Source organism: Microcebus murinus, chromosome 3, assembly GCF_040939455.1.
Source record: "Microcebus murinus isolate Inina chromosome 3, M.murinus_Inina_mat1.0, whole genome shotgun sequence".
NCBI lineage: Eukaryota > Metazoa > Chordata > Mammalia > Primates > Cheirogaleidae > Microcebus > Microcebus murinus.
The window spans coordinates 45,560,786-45,574,171 of NC_134106.1; the positions used below are offsets into that span (position 1 = coordinate 45,560,786).

The 13,386-nt window shown below is 35.3% G+C and overlaps 1 protein-coding gene across 18 annotated transcripts in view; it reads right to left on the reverse strand.

Moving 5' to 3' along the window:
- Window positions 1-13,386, reverse strand: part of CCDC88A (coiled-coil and HOOK domain protein 88A) — a 120,963-nt gene that overhangs the window by 12,113 nt on the left and 95,464 nt on the right. For 11 of the 18 annotated variants that reach the window (XM_076000782.1, XM_076000781.1, XM_076000780.1 and 8 more), the window contains 6 exons: window positions 12,482-12,668; window positions 9,250-9,395; window positions 5,396-5,488; window positions 5,050-5,264; window positions 1,588-1,671; window positions 395-595 (listed from right to left, as the gene is read on the reverse strand). In XM_076000782.1, coding sequence (XP_075856897.1) covers window positions 395-595; window positions 1,588-1,671; window positions 5,050-5,264; window positions 5,396-5,488; window positions 9,250-9,395; window positions 12,482-12,668 — 926 coding nt within the window. The remainder of the gene's footprint in view (window positions 1-394; window positions 596-1,587; window positions 1,672-5,049; window positions 5,265-5,395; window positions 5,489-9,249; window positions 9,396-12,481; window positions 12,669-13,386) is intronic. The other 7 variants (XM_076000785.1, XM_076000784.1, XM_076000774.1 and 4 more) reach the window with 2 other exon arrangements.

Sequence of the window (13,386 nt, forward strand, 5' to 3'; positions counted from 1 at the left end):
ACACCAGAAGCAATGAAACAATCTCCCCTGTGATCCTGCAGAGCAAAGCAAGAGCCTGGGTTCTGGGTGGTTCTCTGAAACTGTAGTGCTTTTAGGTTTTTATAAAAAACTTCTATCACTCCCTCCTTTTTTCACCCTTTACCTGGTTTACTTCTCCTTTTCTTGTTAGTTCATTAGCTGTTTATTATGAAAGGAAGCCTAGGAAAGATTTTAATTATTTGTACAATGTTTTAAATTTTTGATATGACTTGAAAATTCCCCCAAATCAAATACAGATCAAACTTTCATAATTATTTCAGGTTGTTGCTTTTAAAAAAAGTACACAGGGGAAAGTCAAACTAAAATTCCTGTTGCCAACAGTTACACCACAGTGCAAATAGCAGACGGCCTATACCTTTATTATTAACCAATTGCTTGGATCTGAAGCCTGCAGAAGAGTTGACAGTTGAAAAGTTGATGGCTGTAGTAGAGAAGGCCATAGCTCCCAATTCTTTTCTCCTTTTACCCGTTGAAATATCATCAGGAACCTCCAAATTCTCAGTACTACCTGTCCACTGTCCTGCTAGGACCATGGACTGCACCAGGTCATTCATGGCTGGGATGCAAATGAAAGCAAATGAATCAGCATGGTTAATGTATTTGCTCTTAAATCTATTTTGTATTATAAATGATCTGGTTTTTGTCCATGAATTAATGCAAACGGACATCAAAAACTATAACCATAAGGTCATCTGAATTATGACATGCATTCAGCTGAATGAAATGAGTAGGCCAAAGGCTGATAAATTTCAGTAAATACTTTTATCCCACCTCCACCCCCTTTAAAAGACAGAGAAAGAAATTTTACTATGTACAACTGCCATGCTTTTGCGCAGTGATGTGCAATATAATTAGAAGCCTTCAAAAGGTGGTTTTGTGATGACAAAAATGGAATGAATAAAGGTAAGATGGAGAGCAGTTCTTATACAGCATCATTATTGAAAATGAGAGTCCTTGGTCAGAGCAGGTTACTGAAGAAATTATTCATTTTATGAATCAAATAAGTATACCATTCAATAAAAACCTGAAAGAGATGATATCCAAAGTGACAGACATTTAATGTGATTATGTAACTACCCATTCCACTTAGAAAAAGAAAACCCAGAATCTTATTATATAAAGAATGACAAACATTTTGAAGGGTTACAGGCCATTTTATTTATTTATTTAATCTGGTTCATTAAGAAAATAAATTCCTAATGCTAAATGTTTTGTTGTATTTTCCTTAAGTAAATTTCTTTGGGAAAAAAATCTCTATGGCATATAAAATTAAGGGTTTTTTTCTGCCAACTTTTACAAAGCACTGGTAATTTATAAGTATATTACATATATTACTAAACATATGCATGTATATGTATCAGTGGACATACATATAATGCAAATTCAGTGCCAGTTTTGAAAAAATTTTCTTCCAGCTCCTTGTATTAGAGGAAGACTGCACTTTGCAAAATAAGGAAATTGGTACAGTCCAGAGAAAGGTTAGTGAAAAATTAGTAATGAAAGCCAGTGTAGTCATTTGAAAGAAGCTGAACTGTCATAAAGTCTTACACATGGAACGACGGTAGCAGGCCTTCATTTTGTCTTTATCCTTCGGTCTGTTCCTCAAAAAGGGCAGTCTTTTCAGTGCAACCACTTAATGTCAGAGCATGAGGAAAAACAGAAACAGGGAAATGAAAGAAAAAAGGGAGAAGAACAGATGGGAGTTAAATGTTGAAATTAAGGACAGAAATGAATGTTTGAGTTTCAGCTATGTATGCTATATTAAAGTTATTATTCTCATGCTGCTGAGTGATAATGAAATATGAAATATGTACTTTGATACTTTAAAATACTTGGAAAAGCACTGAAGACAATGATGAGGAACATATACTTGGAAAGCTTGGATTGGCTACAGTCCTATAAAAACATGACTTGATTAAAATTACTTATGGAGGGATCAATTTTCCTAGTTAAGTTGTCAACATAAACCTTTAAAATTAGGGTTACTGGTGGGTCACAGAGTGTACATGATGAAAATGTACAAAGCTCTTCAAGCCTCTATTTTCCTTAATCTTTTAAATTGTAAGGTTTTATTTTGGAAAACAAAAATAATCTAAGAAAATGCATACTCTTCCAGAGTATTTTAGTAATATACATCAACAAAAATCAGGGTGCCAAAGGGATGTTTAAAACAATCTAAAGAAACTAAAAAAATCGCATTAAAAGGCCGGGCACGGTGGCTCACGCCTGTAATCCCAGAACACTGGGAGGTCGAGGCAGGAGGATCACTTGAGCTCAGGAGTTTGAGACCTGCCTGAGCAAGAGTGAGGCCTTGTCCCTAAAAAAAAAAACACACACACATTAAAAACTTTCATTATTTTCTTAGACTTTAATAAGGAAAATAAGAAATTACTTCTTGCTTTAAACTAGATTCTGGTGCATTTTCAGCAGCACCATGGAAATATACATTCTTTCTACCAAAGTCTTTCTAAATATGAAAAAGCAAGTATGTTAAATTCATTTTGCAGAAGGTTGGCTGGGGGAAAGAGAAAAATTATTTTGACAGTAGTAATAAATGTTAGCACTAAGCTCCGATAAAGCTAAAAGATAAGAAGGCACCCCAAAGCAAGCAAAAATGAGAGAAAAATATGTATAACATTTTAAGCTATTTTGAAGGGCTTCCTGGGTGACTTTAATTTTGTGAATAAAAGTTGGGGTTATCACTCAAATACGGGAGTCATTAGGACAAAAATTAAAACGTTCACTAGAGTCACTAACAATTCTTAAGCTACATTTTTAGGAAGACTGAAATATAAAGATCATTATACCTTTTAGAAATGTAATTTAGGACTTAAGAAAACAACTTGTATAAAGACTTAAAACAGATGACGCCTGTATGGAAAGTATCCAGCCACAGATACAATGGATACGTGAATACAATGACCGGGTACTTTCGCACAACTCTTCTATTATATATACTCCATGCTCTTTCTCAGGGTTTGCTATCATCTTGTAAATAATCAAAGGTCTTTTGTCAAACTGACAAGTGCCATTGATTAAAGACAGTGCAATGGACATACAGCTTTTTAACTTGTTTCATCCCTATTAGAAGAGTCATGATTCGTTTAAGCTTTTAAGTTGCCCTATTTCTTTTCAAACTTGGTAAACACAGCTGTTTTCAATGATTAAAAAGAAATGAACTGAAAGCAATATAAAAATGGACACTTAGCTAAAATAAGGCTGAGTGGTTGCAGCATGAACACATTATCTTATTTAGATACTTTTTTTTGTTTCTGTTTTCAATTGTTTGCCAAAAACTACTTTACTGACAGATACTCCTCCAAAATGGACAGGATAAACGAAGTGATACATTATGGCAATTAGTTTGTAGATATATAATGTTCATTTCCCAAAGCATAATGAAATAAGGGAACTTTAGTATCACTGGGTTTTAGATTTATTATTAAAATTCTAAAAGTGAACAAGTGCAAAAGAGGAGGATATTGCTTCCTTCTGATTCTTATCTTGGATGTTTTAGCAGAGAATATGAAAGAATGGCAGATTTATACTTAATCAGAGAAGATGTCTTCAAAAAAGACTGTTGTACTTTTCTGGTATATGCTCTTGTATCTGAATTGAAATATCTTCCTTTAATTTAAAAAAATTAAGTATACCCATTACCATTTCTCAGTTAATGACAGATATTTTATATCTAAAGTTCATAAAATTAACTTATTTGCTACCCTTTAAGGAAAAGTTAATGATTTCTCTACAACAGTAACTATACCCACAGGTTTTTTTAAACATTTTTTTTATTATCTCATATTCACCCACAGGTTTTATGTAGATTTATCTGGTAGACAAGTCCAGATAGCAAAAAACCCAGTGTAACAAGAATCTTATGTGGGAATATAAAATTAAATGCTTTCTCGAGACTAACCTATATATGTATGTGCATGTGTACAATGTTTTTTTGTTGCTTATCTATGGGTTCTAGTTTTTTGGCTGCTGTAGTTGCCTTCTGAAATACACCCATGATGTCTAATATCCTATACACTAAAATATTGTCTTTTCAGAGATAATTCACCTGAGACTAAAACCTTGTATATAGAGTTTTGAGTGCTTTGAGAATTGCCCATATGGAAAGTCAACCCCTGGGAGAGGAATCACCTGCATTTATCTTCTATTTAACGAAAAAAGGTGTGTGTTTTTTTAATTAGTGGCACAGGTTATTGAGAGGATGCAAAGTATCCTGTTTATATATTTTGTAAGAACACTGATAGTAATCAACTTCTTAGACATCTTCAAAGGGCTTAGTATTAAATTATTTTGTCTTTCTCTTGAAATACACTTCTTTAGGCTTTTACTTTGCTCTTACTGTTTAAGCATACTAGTAACAAAATAAAAAGGCTATGAATTATACAGGGAACATTATAATGTGATAGTTCTAAATTTGTAATAAAATTAAATCATAAGCTTACATACAAACTTTTATCTCCCTACTTATTTTATAATTGATCCTTTACAAAACAATCTCTAGATAATTCAATTTGATACCAAAGTATGTAAGCTAAAACTTCATTACAAAATGCTGTATTCTGATTAAGTTATAATTATAAAAATGAAATCTTATACATATTTCTCGCTTGCTGTCACAATCACCCTGTGAAGTATGAAGCAAAGGTGAAGGACTTGCCCGTATTAACAGAACTAGCAAGTAGCAGAGGTATTCTGGCTCTTATTTCAATGTTTTTTTTTTTTTTTTTTTAAAGACCAGGGAATATTTCAATGTTTTTTATGCAGTATTTTACCCCCTTGGCCAAATGATGATATCCCTGTATATGGTATATCTCAGAAAAATCATGTGGTTGTGCACTATTACAGTATGCAATTAATTTTATAATTATATGAAATTAAAAAGAAACTCCATTCACCAGACTATTGCCCCAAAGGACTGTTGAAATTTTTTAGAAAGAAATCTTTAGAAAGGACTCTAAATCAATACTATGTTTAAAGAGTTTAAGCACTCACTGCTGCTTTTCTTGGTCCCCAAGGTTTGGCCATCTTCTAAGGAGTTTGAACCCACTGAAGAACTATCTTGACTATCTTGATGGGGAAGCTGAAGAAATCCTTCACTGGAGTCTGAACGGGTAGGTGTTAATGTCAGAGATTTCTGACGTTCTCGATTAATATCTTTCTTAGATTTTATCAGTTTTCTCATTTTTAGAGTAATCCAGTTGCCTCTCCTAATAGAATTAAAAAAATTCTTATCAGTCTAAAATTCAATATTTTAATCCTTCAAAAACTTAGAAGTCTTCACAATATTAAAACTAAGTTTTTTTCAAAATAAAAATTCATAAAATTTGGTTAATGGTACCTTCTAGGAGGAGATGGGTCATAAAATTTGTATTGGTCCATAATTTTCTCTTCTAATTTCTCCTTTTGCCGCCTTAATTCATTTAATTTATCACTATAAAAATAAAAAATTATATTTTAGGACATGGATATTTTGCACAGCTGTGAAACACATTCAATTATTTTGTGACTATGATCTAACTTCTCCCCAAAACAGAAAAAAATACAGCTATCATGATTGACAACTAGGAGTTTATTATTTATTAACAATGGAATAGCCAGGCGCAGTAGTTCACACTTGTAATCCCAGCACTTTGGGAGGCCAAGGTGGGAGGATTGCTTGAGACCAGGAGATCAAGACCAGCCTGAGCAAGAGTGAGACCCTGTCTCTACAAAAAATAGAAAAATTAGCCAGGCATGGTGCCACGTGCCTGTAATCCCAGCTACTCAGGAAGCTGAGGCAGGAGGATTGCTTGAGCCCAGGAATTAGAAGCTACAGGTTATGATGATGCCACTGCACTCTAGCCCGAGCAACAGAGTAAGACCCTAGCTTTAAAAAATATATATTTTCCATGTTTCTCTTTTTCTTTAAATTTACAAGTTACTTAAATAAAGGAATATAAGATTTAAAGTTTTAATTCTTTAACAGGATTTATTTATTTTCCATATAATCTTGTCCTATAGAGGAACTCTCTCAACAACTTTTTATAGCTATTAAACAAATATTATATCAACATTGGTTATTTCCCTATTCTTGGATCTTTAGTACCTCAAAAATCATTTTTGGAATGAAGGAAAGTATTTATTACAATTTATATAAGCAAAAAATAAAAATGTTGGGTATTTAGTTTGCTTACAATTATACAGAAATAATAAATGATCCTGCAACCATATATTTATGCAAATGCATTTTGGGGCAGAATTTAGGCCTAATTTACTTGTAGAGAATTATTTCCTTACTCCAGCAATACATGAGTATACTAGCTTCACCACATCCTAGTCCCATTTTTATGTTGTATTTATTATAGAGAAATATCAAAAATCACAGACCAAAGTAATTTCTTAAAAAAAAAAAATAAATCCATAATGCCAAAGAATAATATTTACTCAAGAAATATCAGTGATCATTTATAATGAGGAAGGTATAAAGTATGTATAAAGATAAATAATAAGTAGTTCTGCTTATAATATAGTACAAGAAAGAAGATATATATATATATATATATATATATACACACACACACAAAAAAAAAATACTCCAAGGCAATAATACCACCAAAATAAAGCACTGTGAAAGTACAACAGGAAATCATAACAGGGAAAATATTTCCATCTTGGATGACCAAAAATATCCTCATGAAGAAAAAGGCCATAATCTATAGGATCAAAAGATAAAAATGCTAATTTAAGTAGTTTAGCCTGAATGTAGGCTGGGGATAAGCCATGAGGGAGTCTCGGGTTTAGATTTTGCTCAGTAGGAAATCAGATACACTGAAAGATTCACTATAAAGTGGTATTATGAAATCTTTGCTTAAGATATATTAACCCAATGATGGAATAGGATGTATCAGAAAGGCTGGCAATAAAGAAAGCATTCAGTAGGCTAATGGGGGTAGTCTAGTTGAGACGAAGGCTGAATTAGAATGGTGGGAACTGGGAGGAGCTGGTATGAGAGATTCTGTAGAAGATGCTTTGAGAACAAATATTGCTAACAGTTATACCACAGCACAAATAGCAGGCAAGCTGTACCATTATTATTAGCAGGTGGCCTATATCATTGTTGTTGTTGTTATTCTTATTCTAGAAATGGAATATTGCTCTGTTTCCCAGGCTGGAGTGCAGTGTGTGATCATAGCTCACTGCAGCCTTGAACTCCTGGGCTCGAGCCATCTTCTCGCTTCAGCCTGTGACTACAGACGTGTGCCAGTACAATCAGCTAATTTTTAAATTTTTTGTAGAGATGAGGTCTTGCTATGTTGCCCATGCTGGTCTCAAACTCCTGGCCTCAATCGATCCATCCACCTGGACCTCCCAAAGTGCTGGGATTACAGGCGTGAGCCACCCTGCCTAGCCTATACCTTTATTATTAACTACCTGATTGGAACTGAAGCCTATGGAAGAGTTGACAGTTGAAAAGTTGATGTCTGTAGAACAGAAGGCCATGGGCCCAATTCTTTTCTCCTTTTACCCACTGAAATATCATTAGGAGCCTCCAAATTCTCAGAACTACCTATCACTCCTGCTAGGCACATGTGATAGAGGCATTCGGCTAGAAATGTCTGATATGTAAGATGGATATTTGTGATTTAAATTCAATCAATCAGTATAGATTAAAATAATCTTTGGAAGTCAATTATATAGACACAATCACTGACACCCTGGAAATGCATTAGTCACCAGGGGTCAGAATATCAAGACAACAAAGCTTTGGATAATGCCTTCTCTGAAGAACAAGAGACTCAAATGCCCAGAGCTTTATATACACTCAGTGCTTGTTAACCTAAAATACCTCTTATAGCAGAGAGTAAAGGAATACATATCGCTGTGAAAGGACTGAAGGTGTAGTCCAAAGTGGCCAGCCACAAAAGTGAAATTTCTTTGAGGTTTTGCATTTATCTTATAAGTTTATGCAAACTCTGCCTTTTGCTCCATAATATACCTGTGTGTTACTATAGAAATAATGTTCTCTACCCCAAAATTCTGTAATAAAATTAATGCTTCAGGAAAATGTATGACGTATCCTAGTCTCACATGTGCCCTGACTTGCCAACATGTACATTAAGTTTGAAAGGTATTTCCTTAGGATAATCTGGGAAGTAGATATCATTATCTCTATTTTAGAGAAGAAGAAACTAATGATCAAAAAAATGAAGTGACTCAATTTTGGTCACATGGCTAGTGAATGGAAGAGCTGGGATATGAATCAGCTATCTGATTTCAACAACTGTGCTATTTCTATTATACTGTGGTGCTTCTCATTTATGAGGCATGAGGAAGAAAGGTGAATTTAGTAAAGGTGAATCATTGTATAATACAAAGAATACCCACTGAGCTGCCCAGGCCAAAATCCCTGAGTTTTACCAGATTCTTTTACTCTCAATGGAGATAGAAATTATCAATAATTAAGCCCTGTTAACTCCCTCCCTCTCTCCGCTCTCTATTTCTCTCCTTCTCCCCCCTGTCCCTCTCCCCTCCCACCTCATATCTCTTGTAGCTTGATCTTAACTCCTTTGTTTGGCAAAACAAAAAAAAAAAAACCTTTGTGAATTGGCTCCTGACTGTTTAGCCACTTCTATACTGGCCCCTCTTCCTCAATTTTGCTCTAGCAAGAACAATTAATTTTTAGGTCCTATACCACACCACAAAATACTTTTATCACACCTCCAAGATTTTGCCTTCTGCTCTCTTGGCATGGCATGCCTCCTCAAACAAACTCCTGCTGAACTTTTAAGTCTCAGCTCACGTTTCATCTCTCTTAGACTAAAGTGCTCCTTCTTCCCCTGTATTTGCTGTATTTCCATGGCCTCCTACATATACCTCCATTATAGAATTATTGTATTTACATGTTTATTTGTATTCCTCACTTTATATTACTAATTTCTTTTCTTTTTATTTTTGGAGACAGAGTCTCGCTTTGTCGCCCAGGCTAGAGTGAGTGCCGTAGCATCTATATTACTAATTTCTTAAGAGCAAGATTAATAATTTTATGTTAGTATATCTGGTTATTAACATAGTGCCTGGAATATAAGCACTCAAAAAATATGTTTAAATATGTTGAAAATCAAGAAAAATTAGCATGAGTTTTCTCTGCCACTGGGTATGGTAATGAAAAAATCATGAGTAATATTTCAGAGTACAAAATTATCTGGTACCTACATGTATTGTCTTTGTTCAACATGAAAAAGATCTTTGCTTTCCATGTTCTGTTCCAATAGTGTTCTGTTCTGCAGCATTAATGTCTGGATTTGATCTAGTAGATGTCGATTTTCTTCTTCTAAATTTCCTTTAAGTTGGCTTAGCAACTGTTTAAACACAAACATTTATTTTCAAAAAACCAACATTAACATTTAACATAAATCACCCAAAACATCTGAAAACCATAAAGTACTTCAAAAAGACTTAAGTCTTCCACTATTTGAACAATTAGATGATTGCACTTTGATCAGAACGTGATTATTTTAGTGATAATGATGGACTGCACTGGGTTACATGATGTACCTACATATTTTCTTAATTCTCAAAAACACTGGCGCTAACATATAATAAATTATCTAGTGTCAAAAATATTGCTTTCTTTCTTCAAAACTGTTTAATTTATAGTCCAAAAGCTAGATTCAAGTATCTAGTCTTCTATTTAAGTAGCTATGAAATATTGTACAAGTTAGTTCTTGGATGTACAAAATGCAGATAGCTTCCATCCCCCAAGATTGCTGCAAGGACTGAAATTCAGCATCATGTATACAGATTTCTGGATTCCAGCATTTGAATTCAGCAGGTCTTGAGTAGAGCCCAGAATTCTGTATTAAAAAAACAAAAGCAAACAACACATATCCCTTCCACCTCCCAAAAAAGGAAAAAGAAAGACAACTAACATTTTGAAAATTTTCAAAAGGTATAGAAATTAGGGAGAATGATATTATAAGTAATCATAAACAACTAGATCCAACAACTGTCAATATTGTACCATGTTGGTTCTATTTATCCATATATTGTTAAATTGAAATGTAATATATGTGTAGATTCATTGAAAAACTGAGTGTGTTTATTCTCTTCTCTGTACTTATGCCCTCTTGCAATGTGACTTCTCTCTTTCCATCAAGAAGTGGAATCTACTTCCCTCTTCTTGAATTTGGAATGCCTTTGGCCAAGAGAAAGTGGGGGAAGTGATGGTATGACAGTTCCAAGCCTAGGCCTTGAGTTGCCTTGTGTGTGACTCCACTCAATCTCTTGGAACCCTGCTAGAGGATGAGAGACCTCACAGAACACAGAAGAGTTATTGCAGCTGAGACCATCAGCATACCTGCCACAGCTAACTACAGTTGCAGGAGCAAATCCTTGGCCATATATCATGAGTGCTGCTCAGCTAATTCAAAGACTCACGAGGAAAGTTTACTCTCCATTACTGCTAAGGTTTAAACAGCATTTGTGTCAATAGACAACTGATAAAACATATATACAGAAAAGAGAACAAATTTTCCGTGGACATAGAGCTCAATGAATTATCACAAAGTGAATACATATGTTAAACCAGCACCCAGATCAAGAAACAGAACATTAATTGCATTTTAGAAATACCTGTGTGCTACCTTCCCACCAAGGTTAACTACCATCCCAACCTCTTACACCACAGATTAATTTTTCCACCCCCTCCAAATCATGCCATTATATGACTTAGCCCCAGCCAAAGGTTAACATTTGACTTAAGTTGTGACAAGCAGTGAGGGATGAGTAGATAGGAAGGGCCCTCTCTGGTCTCTTCAGAGCAGCTTTTCAGACCACCAGTGATATATGGGACCTAATCAAGACCCACTGTGTCTGTCTCATTTCTTGGAACTCTTAGGTAAATTTATGATTAGTTTACTGGCCCAACCAATATTTACTTATCGCCAACCAATATTTCAACCCCAGGCTATCTAACAGTTGACCTTTTACAACTCTCCCGGGCATGAGATTTTTTTTCTGTGTTCTCTTCCAAATCAAGTCAGTCTTCTCTAATAGGAAAACTGCTGGTTTTCACAGCTTGCCCAGTACCTTGTCAGAAGTACAAGGTGTAAAGAAAGGGGGAAAGGAATGGGAGAAGCCACATGATAAAATGTCTCAGAAAAATATAGTTCCTTGCCAAAGTTGAATAGTTTTTCTTTACTAAATGCCTCTTAATTTGTTGTATGCCTTGGTGAAGTTCCAGAGTCCTAAACTGGTTGTTTTTTACAGATCTGTCCAATTTTGTTGGTTTTTAGGGAGCTGATTAGCCATGTTTCTCCCTCTACCTTCCGGAAGTAATTATAATTTATTTAGACTTTTATAAGTCACAGGTAGAATAAATGTTCTGTACTTTCTGAGCTTTACTGGGTAATTATTTATATGTGGTTTCAAATTAATTTTTCTATTGGTTTATCATTTCATGCCAGGCAAAAAGTAAACAATTTTTTTTTTTTTTTTTTTTTTGAGACAGAGTCTCACTTTGTTGCCCAGGCTAGAGTGAGTGCCGTGGCATCAGCCTGGCTCACAGCAACCTCAATCTCTGGGGCTCAGCGATCCTACTGCCTCAGCCTCCCAAGTAGCTGGGACTACAGGCATGCACCACCATGCCCGGCTAATTTTTTGTATATATATTTTTAGCTGGTCAATTAATTTATTTCTATTTTTGGTAGAGACGGGGTCTCGCTCAGGCTGGTTTCGAACTCCTGACCTTGAGCAATCCGCCCGCCTTGGCCTCCCAAAGTGCTAGGATTACAGGCGTGAGCCACCACGCCAGCCTAACAATTTTTCATTAAAAAAATACAGCATAGGCCGGGCGCGGTGGCTCACGCCTGTAATCCTAGCTCTCTGGGAGGCCGAGGCGGGCGGATTGCTCAAGGTCAGGAGTTCAAAACCAGCCTGAGCAAGAGCGAGACCCCGTCTCTACTATAAATAGAAAGAAATTAATTGGCCAACTGATATATATATAAAAAATTAGCCGGGCATGGTGGCGCATGCCTGTAGTCCCAGCTACTCGGGAGGCTGAGACAGAAGGATCGCTGGAGCCCAGGAGTTTGAGGTTGCTGTGAGCTAGGCTGACGCCACGGCACTCACTCTAGCCTGGGCAACAAAGCGAGACTCTGTCTCAAAAAAAAAAAAAAAAAAATACAGCATAATTTTATAATTTTCGAAGTATCTGGACATTTAAGTCTGAACTAATGGTAAAAAAAAAGGTGAAATGTGAAATGTGAAATGAGTGATACAGGAAGTTTTTCTGAATTGCTTGTGAGTTTCAATTATCCCTGACCAAATTCTTTTAGAAATACTCCACTAAATATATACTGTTATTGTCATAATATGATCATTTACTTTTTAGTCACATCTTGGTGCCTAAAAGAAGAAAACAGGGTTTAAACATGTTAAAGCTCACCTCACACTGGTTATTCAGCTTGGTTGACGTAATATCCAACTGTTGGTATTGTTCCTTTAGCTTTGAAAATTCAGCTTCTAATCTTGTTTGTTCCAGTTTGGAATTATTCAGAAGACTTTTCAAATTTTTATGGTCAGTTTGTAAAACTTCAGTCTCTTTTAAAAGTTGACTATATGTATGATTCAACCTATAATTGGAAATCATAATAGAAATAGAATTAGATTCTCTTAATAGCTTGCACTGTAATTCAAATGTGAAAATGCTATGAATAACATTTAGATATGCCTAGAGAAAATAAAAGATTATTTTGCCAGTTATTAAACTGATCAACAATTAGTTTCTATTTTTTGAAACCAGATTAAAAAAAAAAACACCCAAGTATCTTTCCCTTGAAAATAATCTTTCAGCCTTTAAGTATGCTGAAATAAATACCCAAAATTTCAAGATTAATAAGAAAATATTTATTTGTTTTAGAGACTGGGTGTCACTCTGTCCCCTGGACTAGAATGCAGTGGCGTGATCATAGCTCACTGTAATATCCAATTCATGGGCACTCAAGTGATCCTCTTTCCTCAGCCTCCCAAGTAGCTGAGACTACAGGCGCATGCCATCATGCCTGGCTAATTTTTTTTTTTTTTTTTTAGACAAAGCCTCGCTTTGTTGCCCAGGTTCGAGTTAGTGCCGTGGCATCAGCCTGGCTAGCTCACAGCAACCTCAAACTCCTGGGCTCAAGCAATCCTCCTGCCTCAGCCTCGCCAGTAGCTGGGACTATAGGCATGTACCACCATGCCCGGCTAATTTTTTCTATATATATTAGTTGGCCAATTAATTTCTTTCTATTTATAGTAGAGACGGAGTCTTGCTCTTGCTCAGGTTGGTTTTGAACTCCTGAGCTCAAACGATCC